General features: G+C 38.5%; 1 protein-coding gene across 2 annotated transcripts; it reads left to right on the forward strand.

The window, feature by feature from the left end:
- CIBAR2 (CBY1 interacting BAR domain containing 2) lies at positions 1-27,808 on the forward strand. Of its 2 annotated transcripts, XM_012540341.2 has the most exons (9): positions 2-222; positions 12,428-12,662; positions 15,984-16,052; positions 16,163-16,264; positions 18,406-18,411; positions 20,129-20,233; positions 23,883-23,996; positions 25,743-25,844; positions 27,281-27,808. In XM_012540341.2, exons 1-9 carry the CDS (start codon positions 203-205, stop codon positions 27,401-27,403), a joined length of 876 nt encoding a protein of 291 aa, XP_012395795.1. In that variant the 5' UTR covers positions 2-202; the 3' UTR covers positions 27,404-27,808. The 2 variants fall into 2 exon arrangements, with proteins under 2 accessions (XP_012395798.1, XP_012395795.1); XM_012540344.2 differs by lacking the exons at positions 16,163-16,264; positions 18,406-18,411 and having other exon boundaries at positions 1-222.
- The last annotated feature ends 112 nt before the right edge of the window (positions 27,809-27,920 follow it).

The raw sequence follows: 27,920 nt of genomic DNA on the forward strand, positions 1-27,920 counted from the left end.
CAACCGGTCTAACCCCTCCCCTAGCCCAGTGCTGTTGGGAGCATTGCCCCAGCAACGGCTCTCGGCTTCACCTGAGCCAGGTGACAACAGCTGCGCCTCATCTGGTTCCCTTTCCACCCTGCCGGGAGCTTTCATTGTTATTTATTTCAAAACAAGTCCCTGATTCTTGTTTTTGAAGCAGATCTGGCTCCTTCCAGTCGCAATGAACATTGTCCTGTCCAGGTGAGTGATTTCACTGTAACCCCAGCCTCTCTTGTGGACCCAGTCATTGTCTTTGACATTCTGGATTTTCCTTTCCCTGAAACTTTGCCATAGAAAAGGGGGAAAACAATGGGATGGTTAATGTCTGGGTTTCTGCCTCAATGACAATTGGACCGGTTGCATAATCTGTGCCTCAGTTTCCATATCTTTAAAATAGGAATAGTAATTTCTTCTTGACACTGCTTGTCTCACAGGATTATCATGTTGAAAGCATTTTGTGAACATTGGAATACTACATAAATGTAAATTCGTACTACGTTTGCCTCAAAGGAGACTCAGGCAGATTTTAGAATTAATGTGTTTTCTCTCATCAGATCAATAAGTTATCACTAGCAGGGATCTTAGACATCATAGAATCCAGCTGTTCTCAAACTTTGTGGTCTCAGAACCCCTTTTCACTCTTAAAAATCACTGAAAAATCCCACAAAGCATTAGCTTAGATGGGTTATACCTCTCAATATTTACTATGTTAGAAATTAAAATGTCTCAGTAGTATTAAGAAAATAAATTTGACTTGTTAGGTCCCCTTGAAAGGGCCTCAGGGGATCCTAGATCACACTTTGAGAATCACCAATTTAATCCCATCTCCTTATATTACAGATGAGACATGGAGAAATGATGTGATTTTTTCCCCCCAAGGTCACATGAGTAGTAAGGGAAAAAAAGCCCACTCTGAACCCATTTATAAAGCAAATAAGTTAAATTAAATGATCGCTAAGATTCTTCCTAGTTCTGAAATGCAGTTTTTATGATTCAATATCTTAGCAAATACCATGATTTCTTTCCCCTCCCCACAATCTGATTTTTACCTGTGACTCTAACCTTAAATTTCCACTATTTCCCTATGCAGAGTTCATTACAACCACAATTATCTTCCGCACTCTCTTCCAAAGACATCATGTACATCTTTAGGCTCCCACCAACTTGCTTTTTATCCTTTATCCAAACCATTTCTGTCTTCAAGTCCTAGCTCTTCCTGAAAGCCTTCTCTGCTGATTTCAACTCAGTGATCCCTGGCACTTTTAAGCTGTTGCCTATAACACTCATTTGTCATTTAACCTAAGCTACTTGGGTCCAACCCTTTTTTGGTGTCTTTGTCTTGCCTTTCTAGCTAAAAAGTAAGAAACTGCCAGGCAAGGGGGTGGTGTTGTATAGGAGCTGTTGTACAGGTTTGGAGCCCAGTTCTGCCATTCCCTATTTTAGGTCTTTTTAATCTATGCAATGAAAATGTTGGACTAAATGATTTCTGAAGTCCTTTTCCACTCCAACTATGGTCTTATGATCTGTAAAATGAAGGGGATACAATAAATGAAGTCCAAGGTCTCTTCCAATGCTAACTTCTCCGGTCCTTTGCGAGGAACATGCAGGAAGTGATCAATAAATATCAGTTGTGAGGTCCCACAGGAAAGGTCAATAACAATATCTCCCTCCCTTCAAACTCACATCAGATTTCGTTTTGCACCATCCACATATTTACATGTACTGCATCACTAGTATTATTGTGTTCTGTACTTCTTAGACTAGAAACTCCACGAGGGCAAACACAGAGTCTTTTGTAAGATGTGTATCCACACCCTGCCACTTCCCAACATTTAATACAGTGTTCTGCTCATAGTAAATTCTTAAGAAATATTTGCTGAATTAATGAATTAGGGAAGAAGCAGAGTGGTATGGTAGGAAGAGATTCAGAATCAGATTGGTTCCCACTCTTACTGACTGGTGATCTTTTGGGCCTTGGTTTGCTCCTTATGAGATGCAGGGACTAGATTAAATGATCTTCTTGTTCCAACCTATTTGGTCTCAGTGAAGGCTTTGAAAATCCCCTAAAAACTAATGCCAGAAAACTAGGGATAAAAACATTTGGTCAGGGGCATAGAATAACTACCAATTAAGTGATCATCCTGTAGCTTGGCTATAAGCTATAACCTTATTTAGGGTTTTCTTAGCAAAGATACTGAAGTGATTTGACATTTCTTTCTCCAGCTCATTTTACAGATGAGGAAACTAAGGCAAATTGGGTTAAGTGACTTGCTCAAGGTGACACAGCTAGTTGGCAAAGATACTGCTTTGGTTTAGCATTTTCTTCTTCAGCTCATTTTTTCAGATGAGTAAACTGAGGCAAACAGGGTTAAGTATACTTATCCAGAGTCACACAGCTAGTAAGTATCTGAAGCAGGATGCACATTTGGGTCTTCCTGATGCCAAATGCAGCATTTCAAACATGGAAGAACCTCCAAACATAAATTTATGGCAGGATCTTGGTTCTATGAGAAGGGCTTTTCAATCCCTTTTCATGTAACTATTTGAACCATATTATTATTAATTGCAGCATTAGTAACATGTTACATTTGCATGTAACTTTCTGGTTATAAAATGTTTTACTTGCATCCTTTCATCTGACCCATATAGGAACCCCAGTAAAATAAAGAAGGAAAGGACTATTATCCCTATTTTGCAGGTGAGGGTGAAGATCACTCAGCCAGGAAAGAGGCAAAATCGGGGCTCTTCTGAATGCTACCCCCTGTGGGGTAACTGTGTTAAAGAACTATGGGACTTATACCCAGAGGGCTATCAAACTGTGCATACCCTTTGATCCAACAGTGTCTCTAATGGGTCTGTATCCCAAAGAGATTATAAAAGAGGGAAAAGGGCCCACATGTGCAAAAGTGTTTGTAGCAGCTTTTTTTGTAGAGGCAAGAAACTGGAAACTGAGTGGATGCCCATCAATTGGGGAATGGCTGAATAAGTGATGGTATATGAATGTAATGGAATATTATTGTTCTGTGAGAGATGATGAACAAGCTGATTTTAGAAAGGCCTGAAAAGATTTGCATGAACTGGTGCTAAATGAAGTGAACAGAACCAAGAGAACATTGTACATGGCAACAACAAGATTAGGTGATGATCAATTGTGATGGAGATGTGGCTCTTCTCAGCACTGAGGTGATTCACAACAATTCCAATAGACTTGTGAAGGAAGGAGTCATTCTCATCCAGAGAGAGAGAACTATGGAGACTGAATATGAATCAAAACATAGTATTTTCATCTTTTTGTTGTTGTTTTGCTTATTTTTTTTCCCTTTCTCGTGGTTTTTCTTTTCAATCTGATTTTTCTTGCACAATATGATGAATATGGAAATATGTTTAGAAGAATTGAATATGTTTAACTTATAGTGGATTACTTTCTGTCTAGGGGAGGGAGGGAGAAAATTTTGGAATACAAGATTTTTGCAAAGGTGAATGTTGAAAGCTATCTTTGCATGTATTGGACAAATAAAATATTATTAAAAAAAAAAACAACTATGGATTGACAATCAGGAAACCCAGGATGATTAATTAACTGTGTTACCCCAGAAGAATCTCATCTTCCTATGCCTCTGTTTCCTAAATGTAAGGGGGAATAGATTGGATGACTTCTAAGGTCCAGATTTATCACTGTAGGATTTCAGCTCCAGATCTTTCAACTGCATTGTTTTCTTTAGCTTTAACAGAAGAACAAAAGACTTCCAGTCTTTTGTATACTTTATATGTGTATGTATATATATATATATATGTACATATATATGTATAAATATAAATATTTTATACCTGATGATTATTTGAAGTAAGCCTACTGCATGTTAAATGATGAATGCAAATAATTTTCCTTCTCTAAAATAATTTCCTGCCATAGAGAAGAGATGGAGAAATGGAAGACTCAGCAGGGGGCACTATTACTATTCAGAATTATATATTTCATTGTCCAAAAAAGTGAATAAATGACATTTCCCTGCCAGGTTCAATTGAAGCCAGCAAATTACTCTTGAGGAAAGTGGTCACTCGAACTGCAGACAAAATTAGCAACCCTTGAGCATGCGAAGGATGCAGTAAAAAGAAATCTGATCTGAATGTTAGTCCATATTTGGCCACTTTCTTTGTGTATGGTCTTAGACAAGTCATTTCCCTCCCTGAGGCTCAATTTATTCATCTTTTCTTCAAGGGGCTAGGACTGGTTGATCTTTAAAAATTCCTTTTGCTTCTAAATCCTATAATCCTGACTCAGAGAAAGGCAGATGAACCTAAAAGGGAAGAATCAGGATTTTAATCCTGACTGTGACACTTACTAACTGGGTGACCTTGGCCAAGTCAACAACCATTATTAAGGCCTACCATGTGCCAATCACTGTGCTAGGCAACAGGGAAATAAAAAGAACAATGCTCTAAAGTTCTTGCCTTGAAGAAGCTTAGTTTTTTTTTTCTCAAGAAGGCAGAGGAGTAATATAGATAGGGATAGAAAAGTAAGGAGGTGTGAAGTCTTAGAAGGCTTTGAATGCCAGGCTGAGGAAGAAGTTTGGATTTTATTCTATAGGTAATAAGAATCCATTGAAGGACTTTGAGTGAAGAAGAGAGCTAATCGGGTAGATCTATGACTGCACAGATCATTGACTGCATAGTCATGCATGGATTGGAGGATGGGAAAATGTAGAGAACAGAAGAGCTATGAGAAAGTTATTAAAATTATCCAGGCAAGTGATGCCCAAGGTCTATATTGATTGTACTTGTGGCCATGAGAGAAGAGGAATGGGAATGAGAGTAGAGTGATTGCAAAGACTGAGTCAACAGTGTGAGGGTGTGTTAGAAAAGTAAAGCATTTATTAAGGTTTTACTGTGTATCAACTATTGTGATAAGGCCTGGGGATCAAATACAAGCAAGACTGTTCCTATGCTGTCCTCAGGAAGTTTACATTCCATTGGGTGGACAGGCAAGGCAGAAGTCAAGGGGAAAAGGTTAGGACTTGGTCAGTAAATATTTATTAAGCACCTACTATATGCCAAGCACTGAACTAAATTCTGGGGATACAAAAAGAGGCAAAAGGCAGTCCCTGCGCTCAAGGAGCTTACAATCCAATAGGAGAGACAACAAGCAAACAGATATATTCAACAGGATAAAATGGGATAATTACAGAGAAAAGGCTCTAGAATTAAGAGTTGGGGGCGGGGGGAGGGCTTTCTGTAGAAGGTGGGATTTTAGTTGGGACCTAAAAGAAGCTAAGGAAGTCAGTAGGTGGAGATGAAGAAGGAGAGTGACCCGTCTTCATGAGAAATGGTCAGAGAAAACATCCACAGCCAAGAGATAGAAAATGATCATATTCATGGAACAGACAGGAAGCCAATCACTGGATCAAAGAAGACATGTTGGGGCGTAACATATAAAAGGACTGGAAAGGTATGAGAGTGCTAGGTTATAAAGAACTTCAAATATCAAAGGTTTTTATATTTGATCTTGGAGATGATGGTGAGCCACTAAAGTTTATTGTATAGGGAGTAGGGGGTGGGGGATGACATGCTTGGACTTGCCCTTTAATAAAACCACTTGGGTGACTGAATGGAAGATGAAGGATGGACTGAAGTGGGGAGAGACTTGAGGCAGGCAGATTCACCAGCAGCTATTACAATAATCCAAGTGTGAGGTGATAAGAGCAGCACTAGAGCGGTGACAGTGTCAGAGAAGGGAAGGTAAATATATCTGAGAAAGGCTGCAGATGTGAAATCGACAGGCCTTGGCAATGGCTTGGACGTGAGGGACGAGGTGAGAGATAGTGAGGAGTCCAAGATGACACGAAGGTGAAAGCCCAAGGGACTGGGAGGACAATCTTGCTCTCTACAGTAATAATTGAGGGGAGAAGGGGAGCAAAGTTTAGGGGGAAAGATAATGAATTCTGTTTTGGAGATGTTGGATTAAGGTGTCTACTACATATAGTGTTCAAGATGTCTGAAAGGCTGTTATTAGGAGATGGCCATGAAGTGTTATGGAAGTCTTGGTCCTGCAAGAAAAGACCAAAGCCTACCCAGCGGAGCTGATGGACCTAGAAATGGAGTCACAGGTTCTGATGGGAGGGAGAAGGAGGACAATTGCCAGAGAATAGGTGACATGGTGAAAAGATAGCCATGAAGTGAATTGAGGGAAAAACCAAGGCCAGCACTTGTTTTTAAAGTGAGAGATGAAGGAGGACCTGAAGGAGTTCAAATCTGGCTTCAGATGCTTAACACTTACTGGCTGTGTGACCCTGGGCAAGTCACTTAACCCCGATTGCCTCAGAGGAAAAAAGAGTGGGAGATGAGTGGGGCAGCTAGATGGGGCAGTGGATAGAGCACAGATAGGCTAGAACATCTGAGTTCAAATCTGGCCTCAGAGAGTTACCACTTACTAGCTGTGTTTATATTTGATCTTAGCAGTGGGCAAATTACTTTGCCCCAATTGCCTCCACAAAAAGAAAAAAATTTTTTAAAGAATTGGAAATGGGCTAAATAAGGGATATGGGGGTACCATCGACAGATACTGGAATCAAAAGAAGGAATCTGTTTGGAGGAGAAAAGGTAATCACTTCTGTTTCAGGTCTTGATTCTATGACAGATAAGCAGTTTCAGTAGGCAGCTGAAAATTTGGGTATACCACAGTGGTAGGTACCCCTACCAGATGCATGATGTATGAATTTCGGCATACGAGCAGAATAAGCCAATATTTTCTGCTCAAGCTGTAATCTACATGTCTCCCTGCCTGTAATCACTTCCTGATAAGATGACCACGAGACTCATTCATCAGCCTGATTCCATGGCAACTACATCCAAATGCATCACTCTCAGAGGGTTGGTCTAAGCAACTCAGCAACTACCTTATTCCATGTCACTGTGAGTAGATGATCTCAGAATCCCAAAAAATATCAACAAGAGGTACTATGGGATTGAAGCTGAAGATAATGACCTTAGAGTTGATTATTTTGTTCCTTGTACCTATATCCTCAGCATTAGCACAATGATTGGAACAGACTAGGCAGGTATAAAGACTTGTTGATTCACTAGTATTCCAGCCCTCTCATTGTCCATCAGAGGAAGAGATGGGAAGATGGCTCACCCAAGTTCACTTAATTGAGGCTATAAATGGAACCAAGATTCAAAACTTAGGTCCCTCCTAGGTGTAGGGATCATTCTATTAAATCCCATACCTTCTCTTCTGGACTTGTTTTCATCTACTCTGTTTTATTACGTTCTAAGAAATTGTAATATTTAAAAGAAAAAAAAAAGAAAAAGGAAAGGGACATGAAGAGTTATACCCAGGAATGGTCTTATCATAGTAACTGACATTGCCATAATATATGCCAATATACTTTTAAAAAATTTATTAACATTTTAAAATTAAATTTTATTTTCAGTACATATTCTTTCCCTTCTCCCTCCCATTAGAAAAAAAAGCAAGAAAAGTAAAACCAGTTATCATGGATATTCAAGCAAAACAGAGCTCTTTAATAGCCATGTCCAAAAAATTTCACACACACATACACATACATATATACATATGTACATATACACATACATATATACATGTACTATCAATAAACCAACAAGTATTTATTAAGCATCAACCATGCAATCCAGTCTGAGAGATACCAGCTGTGTGACCCCAAGCAAATCATTTCACCCTGTTTACCTCAGTCACCTCATCTGTAAAATGAGCTGGAGAAGGAAATGGCAAAGCATGCTAGTATTTTTGGCCAGAAAACCTCAAATGGGGTCACAAAGAGGCAGTCGTGACTGAAAATGACTGAAGAACAATAACAACTACACATAACACTCTGCTGGGCTCTGTAGATACAAGGACAAAGAATTCATTTTAGTGGGAGATGCGGACAATGCATAATAAAAATAGCCAAACTCAGATCTCTTCATTTCAAATGCAGTGTTCTTTTCACTTTATCACTTTATAAAAGAATGATTATTAAGTCAAATTACCCTTTTTGGTGGAATTTCAGACAGTGTAAGGACAGGCAATCTAGAATTTCGGGAAGTAAGACGGGTAGGGACTTCCCCTTCTCTCCTTTCCTTGTATCTCTTTTCTATGTATATTACATAAATATAAAGTGAATAAACACATTACATAGGGTATTTAGTGTCAGTAAATATAAGATAGTTTTGGGGGAAAGGCGTTAGCTATTGTAATCAGCAAAGTATTCAGGCAGAAGATGATGCCAGGAAGAGAGGTACAAAGCAGAGATAAGGAGGGAGTGCCTTCCCGGCAGAAGGGATGGTCAATGAAAAGGTGTGGTGATGGGAAATGGAATATTATTTGAAAAGATTAGATAGAAGACAAGTTTGGCTGGATCAAAGAGTGAAAACAGAGGAATGGAAAAATTACCACCCCCAGTTTTTCCCTTTTCACCCATTCCATGTAAGAAAGAAACAGAGAGAAAGGGGAAAAGACGAGGAAAAAGAGAGGGAGAAAAAGAGAAAAAGAAGAAGGAAAGGAGAAGGGAAGACAGAGACAGATTGAGCATTGTCTCTAAGACTGATTCAAAACACCAGCTTACAATCAACCTTGGAATAAGACAGTGTTTTGGTTTCAGAGGCGTCTTACAAGGCTGTAGACATAATAACAGGAAATAAGAGCTGGTGAATTATGTTAGCATAGGCCTTGATCACATGCCATCTCCTTGGCCTAGTTAAGTTATGGGAGTTGGAATCGAGACACTTTAGCTTTCCTGGCATTTTCTTTTCCCAAATAGAAGCGTCAGGTCAAATTACAGGATGGGCTGAGGCTCTGGAAAGACTATCATTTATTTCCACATAGTTGCGACCATTGCCTCTTCTCAGAACTGTTACTGAATGAAGTGTGGCGTGGGGTATCGGAAACACATCGGACTGGAAATAAGGAGGTCTGACGTTGTTTCAATGTTGATGTTTATTCGGTGTGGTTTTATTGGTCAATTTAGTTCTTCTCTCTGGGGCTCAGTTTGCTTTTCTATTAAATGAGAGGGATGAATCAGATGCTAAGGTCATGAATATAAAGCTTATTAAATGATTTGTCCAAGTTTGCATAGGTAAGAAATAGTGTTCTTTGACTCATGATCCAGTGCTATTTCCACTATGTCCTTATCACCCTGTTCACAAGGGTCTGTGTTCTGGGTCCCTCAAGGTTGGGATGTTCCAGGTTTCTGAAATGGTGGCTCCTGCCAGACAAGAGTGTGTAGGTCAGAGGGGAATTTGAAGAAAGGATAAAGAAAAGGAGGAAAAGATGGTATGAGGAGAAAAAGAGGAAAGGGACATGAAGAGTTATACCCAGGAATGGTCTTATCATAGTAACTGACATTGCCATAATATATGCCAATATACTTTTTAAAAATTTATTAACATTTTAAAATTAAATTTTATTTTCAGTACATATTCTTTTCCCCTCTCCCTCCCATTAAAAAAAAAAAAAAAAAAAACAGAGAAGTAAAACCGGTTATCATGGATATTCATGCAAAACAGATCTCTTCAATGGCCATGTCCAAAAAATTTCACATACACATACATATATACATATGTTCATTGTACATAGGCTTAAGGCTATGGTGTAGTCTTGTAGTTTTGGCTTTTTCAATATATTTTTTCACCATTTCTCCCTGTGTATGTATGTGTATATACACATACATATACATATATATATATATACATTCGCATACACACAGACACACATTTATACACATATACACATGTGTGTATATGCAAGCGTGTGTATACATGCATACATACATATGAATGTGTAGTGAATCCATCATTCTCTGTGAAAAAATGGGCAGTATATTTGATCACAAATCTTCTACAACTGTTCCGTCAGTATGTTGATTCAGCCTTTCAGTTTTGTTTTTACAATATTGCTATTATTGTATAAATTGTTTTCCTAGTTCTGTTCACTTCAGTAGACTTCCCAGTTTCATAGTATCTCTTAAGGTTTACAGCACATGTCACATATATGATCTTAACTGAGCCATAAAACTAGGAAATAAGAATTATCTATTAATCAGTCATCATTCAATCGTTTTCAGTTGTGTCTGACTCTACATGATTCCATTTGGTGTTTTCTTGGCAAAGGTACTAGAGTGGTTTGCCATTTCCTTTTCCAGTTCATTTTATAGATGAGGAAATTGAGGCAGATGGGGTTAAGTGACTCATCCAGGGTCATACAGGTAGTAAATATTTGAGGCTGAATTTGAATTCAGTTCTTCCTGACTTTCCAGCAAGCTATCTGTCTTGGGATAGCATAACTAATAAAGTATCTAAACCAGTATTTGAAACTAGTGCTTCTCAACTCTTTTCTTGGGGGGTGGGGGGATGTATTCATTGTACATAGGCTTAAGACTATGGTGTAGTCTTGTAGTTTTGTCTTTTTCAATATAATTTTTCACCATTTCTCCCTGTAGCTATCTTTAAATTTAAATGTCCAAATATTAAAGCATGTAGTGCCTTAGTTTGGAGGGTCTCATGAAGTCTTTCTTTTTTCTTAATTCTTTTTTCTTTTCATCTTAACACTATAGATTAGCTGCACATTAATTGCAATTATCTTCATAGTGGCTTGCTGTGAGCATTACAGTAGCAGATGAAGAAGCATCCCATGAAATAATTTCTTGTTGCCTTTAGATATATGGTAAAAGTCAGTTCTTCCAATTCCTTTATTTGCCTCCCCAAGAATCCCCGAATTATCTTTCTGTATATCAGCCCCTTCCTCCTAACTTCTGGTTTCATTTACAGCAAGAATGACAATATTGACATGACTCCATTCCTCCAGTAGAATGAAAATTTGTTAATTAATTGGACAAGGACCTAACTCACAGTTAGAGTACCAGCAGCTGTTGGTATGATCTTCGTTGTTGATTGTTAGATATAATCTTTAAAATTAGTCTAAAAACTCCATAGTTATTAGCTTTCTCTGCTCCCTTTCCTTCTTTTCTACTCCTATTGCTACAGAAGTTGAAAGTGGGGACCATGCAGGGCTAACAGCTATGGTGTATTTTTCTCTCTCGCTTGTTTCATGGATTTCCATGGCCAAAGAAGATATTCCCTGGTGACTAACCGTCTGGTGGTGAGCTTCTCCATACTTATCTTGGTCAGTTCTTGGAAAGTAGATGTACTCTCTTGCCAAAACTATACTCAGAGGAAGCTAAATAGTGTGGTAGATAGAGTGCTAGGTTTAGAGTTTTGAAGACCTGACTTCAAAAGTGTTCTCAGACACTAACTGTGTGATTCTGGTCACATTACTTAACCGCTGACTCAGTTTCCTCAATTTTAAAATGGAAATAAAGTTGTAATGAGGACCAAATGAGATAATCATTGTAAAGCACTTAGCATAATGCCTAGCATATATAAAGCAAAACAAAAATGTCTGTTCAATAAGGAAGGAAGCATTTATCATATTATCTTTTTGACTTGGTAGATCACACCCAGGCTGATTCTACAATGACACAGCTTTAAGAGCCTGGGATCACCTCCATTCCTTAATGAAGCTTTGGATTTAGGATTACTGTTATAAAATACAAATATCCTTAAGAGGGTTAGGAAATTACTCAGGATTAAATATTCACAGTAATACCTAGTAGATATCAAATTTACAGAGAAAATAATACTTTGGTGGAAAGATAAAAGAGGGGAAAGTAATTTTGGAATCTAGAGCATTGGATTCTGACTGAATGGAGGAGAGGTGGAGGTGGGGTGCTTTAAAAGAAGCTTATTTCTGGGTAGGTAGGAGGTGGAGTGAATAGAACACTTCTGAAATCAGGAGTTCCCAAGTTCAAATGTGATCTCAGACTCTTGACACTTATTAGCTTCGTGACTCTGGGCAAGTCAGACAAACCCCATTGCCTCAGGAAAAAAAAAAGTTAAGTGTGGCTAGTATACAGCAGGGAAGCCTGGAAAGGTAGAAGTTATCCAGGATGGTGCAGAAAAGAATGTGGGAGGGTATTCAAAGACCAACTTCACCCACATTGCAGCTCTTCTTCTAGATGAGTTTAGATCTTGGTGAGACAAGTATATAAAAATAGTAAAGATTGTATAAATCAATTCTGCTTGGGGGGAGAGCCACATTCAGTATCTGATGTTACTGTAAAATAAAGGATTGTTGTTCTTCTAAGAGAAACTATGTTTAACTATCCTTGCATATATTTGGAGAAATACTTATTTAAAATTTTTCAATTATTTAAAAAAATTATTTAAATTTTTAAAAATAGAGAGATTATTTGATATCTTTGGGAAAAGCATTGGGAAGAAAAAAAAAAGAGAGAGAGTATTGGGCCAGGCAGCACTCAAGGGAATGAGCCTCTAATTCCCATTCGGGGATTTTTAGGTACACCATGTCAGCTCTCTCTGCTGTTCTCCTCAGAGATAGCCAAGTCCGGGTGATGGAGAACACAGTGAACAATGCTGAGAAGTACTTCGGCCAGTTCTGCGTGCTGTTGGCTGCCTACACCCGGAAGACAGCCAGACTGCGAGATATGGCAGACCTGCTCGTCAAGCAGCTCTTGGATTTTGCCAATACCGAGAATCCTGAAATGCGCACGACCTTGAAGAACTTTGCGGAGGAGTTGGCTAAGATACAAGATTACCGGCAGGCGAAGGTGAGTCCCTGTGTCCCTGCTCCAAATGCCACATTGCATAAACTGCCTATCTGGAACATAATGATGACTGGATACAATTCTGTTCAGGAAGCATTTATTAAGTGCCAACTGTGTGCATGGCACTCAGATGATGGCTATGTATACATCGAGAAACAAAAATCCTCAAAAAGATTTCACTCTTAGGATGTGTGGATGGAGGGATACAATGTGTTCATAAATAAGTAATTGTAAAGCAATTGCAAGAAAAAGAAAATGATAATAAATGGGAAAGTGCAGGAGGAGCAGCCTCATGAAGTAGAGGTACTTTGAAAGAAGCTAGTGATTTGATGGGATGGAGGTGAAGGGAGAGGGAATTTGAGATACTCCAGGCCCAAAGCCCAGGAGATGGGATGTCATGCACTGAGAACAGCTAATAGGCCAGTTTCACTGAAATGAAGAGACTATGAAGGGAATAATAATATGAAACAAGACTAGAAAGATAAGTGGGAACTAGAGTGTGGAGGGCCTTAAATGTCAGGTTATAGAGATGAGATGTTACTGTGAAAATAGATCAATTTTAAAAGATTTTTTAAAAATATCATATCAGAGTCCCAAAAGGTCTTTTCCATAAAGCCGGAAAATATTGGCACTAGAAAGGAACCTCATGGACTACTTATTTCATTTTGCCAGTGAGGAAACTGAGTCACGGAAGAAATGAGCTGCCTAAGATCTCCTAGATAAATAAATAACTTCATTAATGAAAATGTTCAATACACGCTCAATAAATATCTTATGGATATATGTCAAAAGATCTGGAAACTGTGTGTTGTTGAATATTCAACGAATATTTATTAAGTTCTTGGGACCGAGGCACAATCTTAAATACTTATTAGCTGGATGATTCTAGGCAAGTCATTCAACCCCTCTATCTACTCGGTTTTCTGAATTGTAAAATAGAGAAAATAAAAGGACCTCCCCTCCTAACTCTTCCATTTGCTGCTTATATGATTTTGGTCAGATCACTTAATTTCTCTTTTCTCATCTATAAACTGAAGGAGTTGGCTTATGTGACCAATCAGGTTCCTTCCCATGCTAAATATGGGAATATAAAGAAAATTACAGCTCCCCACTCTCAATTCTTTTATATGGCAGAGGACTTGCTGACAAATAACAAATATAAAATTAATTTATCAAAAGGTAAAAGCAGTAGAAAGGGATAAACAAAGAATCAGTTGAAGAAATTGGTGGTTTTTTGTCTGGGTAGAACATATAGCTAGGTGGTGCTGGAGTACTGGGTCATAAATCAGGAAGATCTTAATTCAAATTTGACCTCATATATTTACAAGCTATGTTGCCCTGGGCAAGTCTCTTCACCCTGTTTGCCTTAGTTTTCTCATCTGTAAAATGAGCTGGAAAAGGAAATAACAAACACAACTGAAATGACTGAATAACAACAACAAAGTCTGGGAAAGAGACTTGTATAGAAGTTACTGTTTTCAAATATCTGAAGAACCGTCATTGGATTTGTTCTGCTTGTCCCCAGAGAGACAGAGCAAAGACCAATGAGTGGAAGTTAAAAGAAAACAGATTTTTGAATCAATATAAAATGAAGAATGACCTAGTAAATTAAGTTGATAGACAATACAACAGGCTACACTATAATTGCCCTGTCACTGGAAATATTCAAACACATCACCTGTCAGACATTTTGCAGAAGAGATTCCATTGAAGGGCAGAATGACCACATGACCCTCTATTCCCTCCCCTTCCCCTCCACTCCATTATCTCATGATATTTATTTCACTATAATTCATTTTCTAACCATCCATGCTCATTCTTGAGATTCTGAGTTATAACAGGAAAAATAAAAATAAAACCATTGGGCTTAGGAGTCAGAGAGCCTGGCTTTGATCCTAAAGACAAGCATTCTTTAAAAATGGTATGGCCCAAAGGAAAGGGCTGTATATCCCCAGAGCGTAAGTTGGTTCAGTCGAGAATAAAGGGTAATAGGAAGACTATTGGATTGGGTATCATCGGACCTAGGCTCAGATCGCAATTAATTATTCACCTTGGTCAAATCATTTAATCTCTCCAATCCTCAGTTTCTTCAAATGTAAAAATGAGAAGGTTGAGCAAAATGACTTCAGAGAGGCCTGGAGAGACCTGCATGAACTGATGCTAAGTGAAATGAGCAGAATCAGGAGATCATTGTACACAGCAACAACAAGGTTATATGATGATCAGTTCTGATGGACGTGGCTCTCTTCAACAATGAGATGATTCAAACCAGTTCCAGTGGTCTTGTGATGAAGAGAGCCATCTACACTCAGAGAGAGGACTGTGTGTAGTTCACAACATAGCATTTTCACTCTTTCTGTTGTTGCTTGCTGGCATTTTATTTTGCGTCTTTTTTTTTTACTGGCTTGATTTGATTCTTCTTGTGCAGCACAATAATTGTATAAACATGTGTGCATAATAGATTTAACATATATTTCTACCATGTTTAATATATATTGGACTACTTGCCATCTAGGGGAGGGTGTGAAGGAAGGAAGGAAAAATTGGAACACAAGGTTTTGCAAGGTCTAATGTTGAAGAATTGTCCATGCATATGTTTTGAAAACTAAAAAGCTTTAATAAAAAAATGAGATAGTTGGAACAGATATCTGTTAAAAATCCTTTTCAGTTTTAAATTCATTATCTGTCTAATTTTCTTCTGTTCAGATTGTTTCCAGTTCATCAATCCTTATCTGATAGGAAAAGAGTTGATAAAATACCATTAGGCTTTAATAAAGTTCTAACTCATAGTTTTCTCGATACTTTATCCATATTATAATGATTGGATGGATGGTGCTATGCTGCAGAGGACAGAGAGATGGATCTGGAGCCAGGAAGTCCTGAGTTCAATTCTAGCCTTAGCCACTTATTAGCTGGATGATATCAAGCAAGTCATTTAACTTCTAGCTGACTTAGTTTCCTCAACTGTAAAATAGAGAAAATAATAGCTCTCTTCCAGAATTTTTCAATTATTCAATCGTTTTCAGTTATATACAACTCTTTGTAATGCCATTTGGATTTTTTTTGGCAAAGATACTTAAGTAGTTAGGCATTTCCTTCTCTAGCTCATTTTACAAATAAAGAAATTGGAAATTGACTTGCCCAGGATCACACAGCTAATAAGTGTTTTAGGACAAATTTGAATTCAGAAAGATGTTTAACTAGCACTCCATCCACTGTACCACTTGGCTGTCCAGAGTTATTTGAGGTTTTAATCACATTTCCATTGTATTTTTTTATACTAATTCCCTTTGAATCATATGTTTACTTTCCCTTTGACTTTAGGTTGAAAGATTTGAACTGAAAGTCATCAATCCACTGAGACTGTATGAAACTCAGATAAAGCAAACCCGTGTATGTATGAGGACACTTCTGACATCATGGTTGGTCACCTCCCCTATCTCGTAGTTTTTTCTGCTTTCAATGATGCTGGATATTAAGTACTGCTAATCTCTTTCATCTAGGCTGAGATCAAGAAATTCAACAAGGCTCGAAATAATGAAATCAAACAACTAGAGAAATTGGAAAGACTGAGGCAGAAATCACCTTCTGACCGACACACTATTGTATCCTTCCATATAGAACCATAGAGGTTTCAAGCTGATATATCCCTAGTGATAGCAGGAGGAAGAAGAAGAGGAATAGTTATAATCCTTTTAATAACAATAATAGCTAGCATTCACATGTCTCTTTACAATCTATAAAGCACTTTATAGAGTTCTAAAAATCTTAGGGCAGTTCTAAGCTATTAAATTATGTTCTTTCATTCAATCTTCACAACAATCCTGTGAAATGGGTGCTATTATCATCCTGCTAATATCATCCTATTAACATCCTATTATCATCTATTTTGTAGATACTGTAACCTAGAGAGACTAATCGCCTGGCATAGAATCCCACAGCTAGTAACTGTTTCAAGGAGGATTTGAACTCAGGCCTTTCTGTTTCCAAATTCCAAGCTTCCGTCCACTATATCCCCAGTATTAAGTTAAAAGACCTGGATATAATTATGGAAGCTTTTAATAAGTCAATATAGAGCAGTTATTATAAATATCTCTCACACAATTATCAACCCCCCCCAAAAAAAAAAAAACTACTATCCCAAGATCATAGTTTTATTCAGTCAATCAGTCGATAAATATATACTGTGTATTTATTCGGTGCCACAAACTGTGCTAAACACTAGGAATACAAAATAGCTTGTTTTGGGTATGACATTGGGCATTATCTGTCTCCAAGTTCCAAGATCTATCTACTACATTCAAGCTATGAAGTCAAAGGACCTGGATATGAATCATGAATATAGTACTTGTAACATGTGTGATTTTGATTTTCTCATCTGGAAAATGAAAAGATTAAATCTGATGGCCTTTGAGGTTCCTCTGATCGATTTTCCACTCAGCTAGTTTGTCTAACCTATGTCACTCCCCCTACTCACAGTTCCCAGTAGCTCAGCTATTACCTCCAGAATAAAAGTCTTTTGGGGGCATTTTTGGCACCTTTTCCTACTCTGCCAGCCTCTCTACACTTTATATCCCTCCATGTATTTGATAATTTGGCCACACTGGTCTTTCTATTCTTCATACATGACAGCCCATCTCCTGGTCCCTATCTTTGCACTGACTTCCTCCTGTACCAAGAGTTTCTTTCTCTCCTCACTTCTACCTTTTCACCTCCTTGAAGACTCATCTGGAAGCCTTCCTTCTGTGGGAAGTCTTTCCCAGTCACTCCTACAGCCCCCCTCAAGTGGCCAAGGTCTTTCCTTGCAGCTTACATTCCATCCTCTCTGTCTCTATCTTGTTTTGCCTCATTCTTTGTTTGTGTGGCTTTTATTACTGTCTTCCCCCTGCCTCCTATAGGAGCAAATATTCTTTGAAAGGGAGGACTGTTTTTGCCTTTTATATTCTCTTCTGCTATTTTGTATTCCTAGTATTTAGCACAGTTTTTGGCACCAAATACAAATACATAGTAAATATTTATTGACTGATTGACTGAATAAAACTATTGTTGAGGTGTGGGCCAAATGTTGAGGTCTTGATTTGGGGTACCTAAATGAAATTAGGGTTTAGTTAAGGTCTAGTGGCAGGTTTGGGGTACAGGAAATCAAGCAAAGCTCCCCTGTAACCCCCTTGGATTCGGCGCAAGGATACGGCGGTATATGAGGTCTAGTAGCGGCACGAGTCCCCAATAAAAGCATTTATTGGTCCAGAGAGCTAGATTGATAAAAGAGGTTTATTACTGAGTTTAGAAGTAGGAGATAGGTGAAGGTAGAGATAAGGAGGGCACTGGACAAAAGATCCAGTGGACAGAGGGTCCTCACATGGCTGGCATGTTTGGAATCTCTGCAAAGAGGGGTTCCCAGCATGGCCCTTTTAAGTAGGAGACTTAGCTCGAGGGGCTTTTGGGTGTAGCCCCAAAGTTGGCTCAGATCCAGGTGGGGCTGGGACAGGTCTGGATCTTCTATTGGAATTCAAAGGGACCAGGATTTGTGAGTCAAAGGGTAATTTACATTAACTGGGGGGGTTGGGAATCAAAGATTGGAATCTTCCCCCCGCATCACTATGATCTTGGGATAGTAGGATTTTTTGGGGGGAGGTTGATAATTGTGTGAGAGATATTTATAATAACTGCTCTATATTGACTTATTAAAAGCTTCCGTAATTGCTCCTATAATTTAGATTTCCTTAATAACTGCTTTTTTTCCCAGTCCCAGGTAAGGGTAGCCCCTGTAGGAACACTGCTGGTGTGAAATGGTAATAAATTCCCCTACCAAGACAGAGGTGAGCATTATATTAGACAATCAGACCTGGACAGAATTCAAAGGAAAACAATAAACATTTAGTGAGCACAAAAATGTCACGGAAAGAGCATAATTCTAGGAGATTAAAGATCTAGAACTGGTTTTGTCTCATGATATGGGGTAATCATTTCAGTTCTCAGCCTCAGTTTCCCCATCTGTACCACTATGAAGAGTGGACTAGAAAGTCTCTAAGGGCCCTGACAGTTCTGAAATTAACCTGATCATTGACCTCAAAAGACACCCTTCATCTGGTCTTTATAATTTTGATTGTAGGCTGAGATCCTAGAGATCATTTCAGTCATATAAAGTCAAGCCAGCTCAACTATTAGTGACTTGAGTTCTCTTGACTCCACTGCCAGTGCTCTATCCACTGGTCTACCTAGCTGCTCCCTCAACAAGCATTTACTAAGCACGTATACAGATATCATTTAAGTCAAGTCAAGTCAAGCCAACAAGCATTTATTAAGTATTTCCTAAGTGTCAGGAACTATCCTGAATGCTCAGAATATGAGAGTTGAACTCAGAATATGAGAGTTCAAGTCACTTATTCTATAGATCAATTAACAAGCATTTATTAAGCACCTGCTGTGTACCAGACAAGGGATACAAAGCCAAAAAAAAAAAAATGAAACAATCCCCACCCTCAAAGAATTTCTATTTTATTGGGGGAGAAAACAAGGAGCTATATAAACATATATTGGATAAATATGCATAGAGTGAGTACAAAATGAATACAGGATTGTTAGGGAGAAAGGGCAATAGGAGTTGAGGGAAATCAGGAAATGCTTCAGGTAATAAGTGGTTCTTGAAGAGAATAATTCTATGAGATGGAGATGAAAAGGGAAAACAATCTAGGCTCGGAGGCCCATGCCAATAAGGATTTGAATTCTTTCCCATCTAGATCCTACTCTGGCTATGTGTCATTTGGCCAAAGGGAGAGGGATCAGATTTAAGATTCCCTTAGCATAGGGTAGGTTGGCACCTTCTCAGCACCTTAAAGTCTTAGAGAGAGGCCAGTCCACGTCAGAGGAAGCACTTGTACCCAGAGTTTTCTGGCTTTAACGGCAACTCTCTCTCCACTAGAGCAAGCTACAAAATAGATGGTCTATAACTAATAAGCTAATAATTCCTGCTAATGAATTCTAGCTGGAGAACGTCTTATTTTTTCCAAATAGCATAATGAAAAATCATCATGGTAGAATGATAAGAATGCTGGATTTGGAACCAAAGGTCCTGAGTTTGAATTCTGCCTCTTCCATTTCCTGCCTATGTGACCTTGGACAAGTTAATTCTCCTTTCCAGGCTCCAGTTTTCTTATCTGTTAAAAAAAAAAAAATGTTCCTTTAGACTCCATTTAACTCTAGGATTCAATGTGTAGACCTCTCCATTATAGATATTTTATAAGAGTATCTATAATGGTGCAAATCTCAAGCCACTGAAAGAGAGATTTTTAGCCAGATAGGACTTTTGATGCCTGAGAAATTACACCATGTGTGGCCATCTACTTTCCCTATGCACAGAACCCTCCCTGAATCATTTAAGTCAACCCTCTTTACTTTCATGTTAACAGCAAATGTTACTGGATTTGTGTTAGTGTGCTGAAAGCTAATGTCTTATTCCTGTTTCTCAGGCTGAGACAAATGTGCAGAAAGCGGCTGTGGATATGAATCGTACCACTCACCAACTTGAAGAGACCATTGATATATTTCAGAAGCAGAAACTGAAAGACATTCAGGTAGATAAGATACTCATTGGTCTCCCATGGAGCTCTCCTCATTCCTATCCCCATCTTGGAATCAGTATATTAAAGAATGCATTTGGGGGCAGCTAGGTGGCACAGTGGATAGAGCACCAGCCCTGAAATTAGGAGGACCTAAGCTGAAATCTGCTCTCAGACACTTAACACTTCCTAGCTGTGTGACCCTGGGCAAGTCACTTGCCCAACGTTCTTTCATTCAATCCTCACTACAGTCCTGTGAAATGGGTGCTATTATCATCCTGCTAATATCATCCTATTACCATTCTATTATCATCTATTTTGTAAATACTGTAACCAAGAGAGACTAATCACCTGGCATAGAATCCCACAATTGCCTGAGCAAAAAAAAAAAAAAAAGAGAGAGAGAGAGAGAGAATATGCATTTGATTGGCCAACAAAGCACTCTTAGAAGCACTATTTTTTTTTGGTATGGCTACTTCTAGCAAAAGTGGGGTACAATTAGATGGGAGGAGATAGGGATTATCTGATTCCCATTGAATGCCCAACATGATACCCCGTGAGACAAGAGGAGTGAGAAGGTTGAGATCCCCACGGGTAAGAGTGATTAGAAAAGAGTTTGTGCAGGAGTTGGGCCTTGAAAGTGGATAGAATTTAAAAGACCCGAAAAAGAAGGTGTTAGCAATATAAATGGGGTGGGAGAGAAACTCAGTTGAGACTGTAGATCAGTGACACACCTCAGAGTCTCCCCTCAGATGCAGTAAGAATATAATCTAGCTAAGGCTGCTGTACATCAGTCAGACTGGCCCAAATCTTAGGAGAGTCTCAGTGCCAGGAGGAAGAGGATGAGGAAGGGAATACCACATAAACTCTAGGTATACTGTGGCTCAGCTGTGATCATGTGGCATCTTCCCTTGCCATTTTCTCTGGGGCTGGCCCTTGCTAACATCCCTCTGGAAGGGACAGTCCATCAGGAACTTGCATCTATTTTATCCTTAGGTCTTGTGTGACTCACAGTCAGATCTTGTGTGTCTTGGGAGTCAGGACATATTAAATCATAGAGGGCATCTGGCTGGAGATTTTCACATCCTTCAGATGGGCCTCAGAGGCATGCATCTGATTTCTCATGAGCAAATTCAAACTCTAATGGCTAGGGAGGATTATTCACCTCAGAGGTGACCATCCTCATGACAAAGGAGGAGGACATTTCAGGAAGGTGTAAAAACCTGAAACACGTTTGGGGAGAGGGACACAGATGGCAGAGCTTGGCTCGAAGACCTGAAAAAGATCTGGAAATCTAGACAAGAGTCAACAATGGGATTTTAAAGATGGAAATGCTCATGGGTTCTAAGGATGCTTTTAGAGAGACATCATGTACAGGATGAGGAAAATAAACGTAATCTTCTAGTTGGGTTACCTGCTCAGACCACACTCTGGGGGATTTCTTAGTTCTGCCTCGTTTGGGGATAACATTTTAAGACTTATCGATAAGGGAAGAGGATCAGGATGTGTAGAGAATGCACTCTATGGGAGTTGGTAGAAGGCATTTGTGGGTGTTTAGCTCAGAGCAGACTTAGGGGTGACATGATGGCTGTTTTAAGGGTTGTGTGTGAAGAAAAGATTAATTCCTTTGTTCTGGTAGGCTCCTCCAGGTAACGTTAGAAGAGAGAAAGAGAAAAATTTAGGTTTCTAAAGAAAAAAAAAGCATTCTAACAATTAGAGTATCCAAATGTGGTATGAGCTGCCTCAGTAGACTAAATGGGGTTCATAGGATCATAGATTGAGAACTAGAAGAGACTTCAGAAGTTATCTAGTCCAAATCCCGACAGATGAGGAAATTCACTGATTTGCCCAAAGTCACACAAGTTGTAAGTTTTGGGATAGGTTTTGAACTCAGGACTTCTGTATTCCAAAGTCAGTACTCTTTCCATGACTGGGTGATTAGAATATTTTATATATGACTTAGATTGAATGACCTCTGGAGGTCCCTTCTAAATTTGAGATCTCATGATTCTTAGGATTTTAAAAAACACTTTCTGGGGCAAATAGGTAGTGCAGTGGATAGAGCACCAGCCCTGAAGTCAGGAGGACCTGAGTTCAAATCTCTATTTCAGACACTGAACATTTCCTAGCTGTGTGACCCTGGGCAAGTCACTTAACCGTAATTGCCTCAGCAAAAAAGCAAAACAAAACAACAACAACAACAAAAACACTTCCTCAAGTTATATTGTGGTTTTATCTCTTCTGTCTTGATCTTAATGATCTTGAACGTCTTGTTATTTCCTGCAATTTTTTTTCATGTCCTACTCTTGATACCTGGGCTTTATCAATGCTCCTGTGTATTCTACCCCGAAAAATTAACAGGATGATCAAGTTAACATAATACATGTTTGTCTTTCTCTCTCTCTCTGTCTTTCTCTCTCTGTCTCTCTCTGTCTGTGTGTGTGTGTGTGTGTGTAGCCATCTGGAGAGCCCAGTTTATATAATCTCCATCAGTCGCTTTGCTCTCTACCTCACTCATTGTTATTGCTGTTGTTCAAAGCAAAGTTACAGGAGTGATTTGCCATTTCCTTCTCTATTTTGCTCCCATCTTACAGATGAGGAACTGAGGCAAATAAGGATTAAGTAAGTTGCCAGAATCACACAGCTAGTAAGTGTCTGAAGCTGGATTTGAACTCAGATCTTCTTGAATCCAGACCCAATATTCTATCTACTGTAGCACTTAGTTTACCCCTCTTACTTTACTTACCTCACAATTAACGTGGTCTTCCTCAGTGTTAATGCCATATGTTGAGGGCTTGGTGAATAGAACTCACGATCTGATGTCAGAAAAATTATATGATATTAGACACTAACTGTGTGACTCTGGGCAAGTGACTTCAATTTCATTTGCCTCAGTTTCCTTGTCTGACAAATGAAGATAATAACATCACCTGCCTCACAGGTTGTTGGGAGGCTCAAATGAGATAAAAATAGTAAAAATATTTGGCATAGTACATAGTTGGAGCTATATAAATGCTTTAACCCTTTCCCCATCCCCTCTCTCTTATTTATACATAGTTAATTACATGTTGTCTTCCCCTTAGGTTATATATTCCTTGAGGGTAAGAACTATTTTTGTCTTTCTTTATATCCCCAGTGCTTAGCATAATACTTGGCACACAGTAGGCACTTAATAAATGCTTCTGGATTTGTGAGTCCCAGTGAAGTTAAATAGCTTAGTACTGTCAGAGGCAGTGATCTTTCTACCATATTGTATTTCCAATTATTGGTATGACTTACTCATAGTTTTGGTTTGATTTGGTTAGTGATGAGACTCCCCATCTCACCTAGATCAATCACCCCAATCCTATTCCCCACCACTGATTGGCACAGAAGCTTGAGCCTGACCCATTTCTTATCCGGACCAGCTTACCCCTCCTTAGACAGCCTGCTGGTCCCTTGCTCCCAGGAGCTCGCCATTTTTGGTTCTAGACTTAGCTCACTTGATTGGCTTAGTTCATTGTAGCTTAAAAGCCATGAGCTCAAGAGATCCACTAGCCTCTACCTCCTCAGACATAGGAATTACAGGTGTGTCCAGCACCATGGTTGTTGGGAAGATGATTTATAAAATGAAAACCTCCATAAAAATACAGGTGATTGTATGATGATGTTTTTACCCCCCCAGAAAATTTTCTCTGACTTTGTGACCATTGAGATGGTTTTTCATGCCAAGGCTGTGGAGGTATATTCCAAGGCCTTTGAGATACTAGAAAACTATGACTTGGAAAGAGATCTAGAGGTAAGTAAAAGATCATTTCTTCCTTTATTTCTCTTCCTAGACCTGCCACTACACAGAAGAATAACTTTTGTTAATTGAAAATATATATATTATTCATTCTAAAGCCTGTTCTAAGGAACTTGAGACTCCGATGTCAGATTTCATGGATGGAATTTTCCTCTTGCCACCAGCATGCGGTTTACAGTGGGCTAGTTTTGCTATCAATGGCTATCATCAAGGCAAAACACATGATCAGAAAACCATGGTGTAGTGAGAGGGGATTAACAGGCTGAGAACCAAAATTGAGCTGGTAACCTTTGTGTCACCCAGTTGTCCCATGTACAAAATAAGCACTTAATAAACTCTTTTTTCATTCATTCTCATATCGCTTGTTGGGGTTCAGAAAGAAATGGCTCAAGGACAAATCAATATTTCACTAATATTCCTTTGCTGTTAGTATTCTACAGACAATTGTGCAGGTGAGTAAAGTTTTTGAAGTTGAATAAAAATATTAAAATGTAAACTTATCCTCTAACGATTGGGAAAGCATTTTCAGACAGCAGAAGGAAAAATAAGAATGAGTTCATTCTTTTTCCAGCTGATTTTGACCTCCTCTGCCAGATCAATCAATCAATCAACAGACATTTATTAAGTGCCAGGCACTGGGCTAAGTCTCTACTTTGAAAGCTTTAATCTCATCTGGTTTGGAAAATTAAATGTTTGATATAGAGATAAAATCTTATTTTTGTCATATCTTAAAAATAAGATTAAACGTTTTTTATAAATCAACTTTATATCTGGGTGATTTGAGGCAACAGTTTGGTTTATGAGAAGGCTTTAGTGCTAGTATAGTTAACTGGTTTAGTTCTTGGGGATACTCTGAGGTCGGCATTTGTTGTTTAGGGACTTGTTATCTGTCAATCCAAGTAGCGTAGAAAGTTTCTCATGTTTAAGTCCAGCTATGAGTTTGTATCTTGCTAGGTATTTGGTAGGAACTAAAATATGAAAGTCTGCAGTGATGTTTCACAGTTCCTTATCCTTTCCTTGAATGATCTACATTAGTTATAGCAAAAGAAGGGAGCTGCCTTTAGGATTTGATGATGAGAATGAGAACAATAATAGATAGAACCTTTGATTTCATTGGAACAGGAAACTTCCTAGTAAGATAACTTCCTCCATCACTGCAAAGTCTTTTCTGAAACTTATAGACAGTTGCCTAAAAATTGAGATGTTAGGTTACTTGTTGTTGTTCAGTTGTTTCCAACTTTTTTTGCAGATGAGGAAATTGAGGCAAAAAGGGTAAAGTGACTTGCCCAGGGTCACACAACTAGTCAGTGTCTGAATCAGATTTGAACTCAGATCTTCCTGACTCCTACCCCAGTGCATTATCCACCGTGCCTCATGGATCACATATAAGTCTTCATGACCCCATTTGGTGTTTTCTTGGAAGAGATACTGGTTTGCCATTTACTTCTCCGGCTCATTTTATTAATGAGGAAACTCAGGCAAACTGGGTTAAGTGATTTGTTCAAGGTCACACAGCTAGTAGGTGTCTTTCTTGTTCTGGATCATAGAGCCAGCATGTATCAGAGTGACTTAAAACCAGGTGTTCCCTCTTCCCTCTATAACACCATGGAACTTCTTTTTATTTTTTATTTCTGAAACAAATCCCACAATTATCTTCTTTTGTCATCACTCCCTTACTTATTTTCTGTTATGTTGCCCTTTGATATTAAAATCCAACCAAGACTGTTTTTATCTTTCTAGGATTTTAGAGTCAAGGTACATGGTGTTCGTGGGAATGTTGATGCAAGGCCCATCAATGCTACCAACCCTTCCTCATCTCTACCATGGTCTTTTGCCACTCCGGTAAGTGTTGGGAAATGTTCAGCTATTGTGATCACAGCAAACAGGTTCCAAGTTGAGAACCAGCAAATTATTCTGAATTAACTCAAAACCAATGCTAGCAAAAATCGCACCTACAATTCTAAGATCAAATTAATCTAGAGAGATATTAGGTCCATGTCCTTACATGTCTAATCCCCTAAATTTACAGAGGAAAAAGCAGACCCTAAAAAAGTTAAGTGACTTACCATCAGTACCATGAGTGGTAATATCTTTTCCAGTATCTAGGACTTAGAATCTTGGATCTGGAGTTAGAAAACATCTTAGACACCATCTTGTCCCATGCCCTCACTTTACAGATAAGGAAACTGAGGAAACCTAGGGAGATTCAGTGATTTAACTAACATCACAAATAGTATCCGAAGTGGGATTTGAATCCAGATTCTTTGATCTAGAACCACTGGTTTTTCCACTGTATCATTTTTTGAAACAAAGTTGCTTTTAAGACAAACATATTTAGAAAAGCCATATGGTCTAGTGGAAAGAACAATACTCAAGATCTGAATTCAATTCCTCATTTTTCCACTTTCTGAGTAACTTAGATAAGTCACATTCCTTCTTTGGGACTCAGTTTCCTTATCTGTTAAATGAGAATAAATGAGCTCCAAGCTGTGAAATTCTAACAGTTGTGAAGAAGTAAAAAGTATTTTGAGAATGGAACAGCAATTTTACTTCTTTCTTTAAAAAAAATTCTTTCTCCCCAATTACTTATAAAAACAATTTTAAACTTTTGTTGTTTTCTTTTTTCTTAACGAGTTTTAAGCTTTTCTATCAGCTGAAAAAAAATTATTCATTCCCTCCAAAGCTACGTTTCTCCATTCCCAAACCATAGAATGTTACATGTGGAAGAGGCTTTCTAGTTTAATTAACCCCTCCCATTTTCCAGATGACTATACTGAGTACAAGAGAGGGGAAGTGATATCACATAACTGGTACAGATAGGATTTGAAGCCAAATTTCCTGAGTCTTTGGTACCCCATTACTTCTCCTATAACAGTGTCATATTACAGAACTTCCTGAAAGTGGAATTTTAAAATGATTTCACTTGGGCAGCTGGGGCTTAGAACAAATTCTTGCTAGTCTTCTAAAAGCCACTAGACCCAAGGTGAGTTTTGCCTCTGAGCTTTACCATCACATTGGGCATGATTTCAATATTGTTTGGCTCATGAGTGCTCTCTGTATTTTCTCCCTCCTTCCTTTTCCCGGTTCCACTTCAGCCTCTTGGTATTATGGGATAGTTACAAGACCCAGATTAAAATTCTGATTGTGCTACAAGTCTCTTATGGTCTCCAAAGACTTTCCCCACTCTAAACCTGATGGCTCCCTTCTAAGCAAGATCAATGATGCCATCTAATAATTTGTAATATTGAGTAACAAATGATGATATTTCTTCTTTTTAGAGTGCCCAGAGCACCATGCAGAACCAGAGGCAAGAGGAGGAGGAAATGAGTGGTGAGGCCTCCGCAGAAGAGGACCAAATAGAAGATCTCAGAGAAACAAAGACTTCTCGGATTAGAAAATAACCATCCCTTGGCAGTCACCAACATTTGAGTTTGAAAGAGCATTCTGTATCTTTCTTAACAATGTCCTAAGTTCATTCTTCATCCATAGGATCCTTTGATATGACCTAAGTTGGAATTATCCAACATGGCCTCCCATGTGGCTGGCAATAGTCCCAAGGGAGGCCTGGGAGAACTATTTAACAAAGTGCATCAAAATGCAATATAGCAAAGATGATGTTAATTTGGGATTTTATGAGTCAAAATGTGACCTGCAGGGTTCTTTATGTAGGTAGAGTTTAGCAACCAATTTTTTTTTTCTATTTGAATTTGATCCCACTTATCTAAGTCAAAGCATCTTAAATGACCTCATAAGGATCACATAACTGAATGTGGGGGTCACAAAAAAACTTGACAATAATAAAAGATATCAAATATTCCATCAAGATCTAATTCTTTATGTAAAACAAACAAGTATGTCCATCTCATTAGTATGCAAATTAGAAATTGTATGTATACCAAAGAATTGTTTTAATAAATT

This window comes from Sarcophilus harrisii, chromosome 2 (genome assembly GCF_902635505.1).
Source record: "Sarcophilus harrisii chromosome 2, mSarHar1.11, whole genome shotgun sequence".
In the NCBI taxonomy this organism is placed as follows: Eukaryota; Metazoa; Chordata; class Mammalia; order Dasyuromorphia; family Dasyuridae; genus Sarcophilus; species Sarcophilus harrisii.

What these genes read in the sequence shown, in the direction of transcription:
- CIBAR2 (XM_012540341.2), top strand. Translation starts at nt 203, where the DNA reads ATGAACATTGTCCTGTCCAG. An exon ending in ATGAACATTGTCCTGTCCAG is followed by an intron (nt 223 to 12,427) that starts GTGAGTGATTTC and finishes TGTTCTCCTCAG; the next exon opens with AGATAGCCAAGTCCGGGTGA. An exon ending in AAGATTACCGGCAGGCGAAG is followed by an intron (nt 12,663 to 15,983) that starts GTGAGTCCCTGT and finishes CTTTGACTTTAG; the next exon opens with GTTGAAAGATTTGAACTGAA.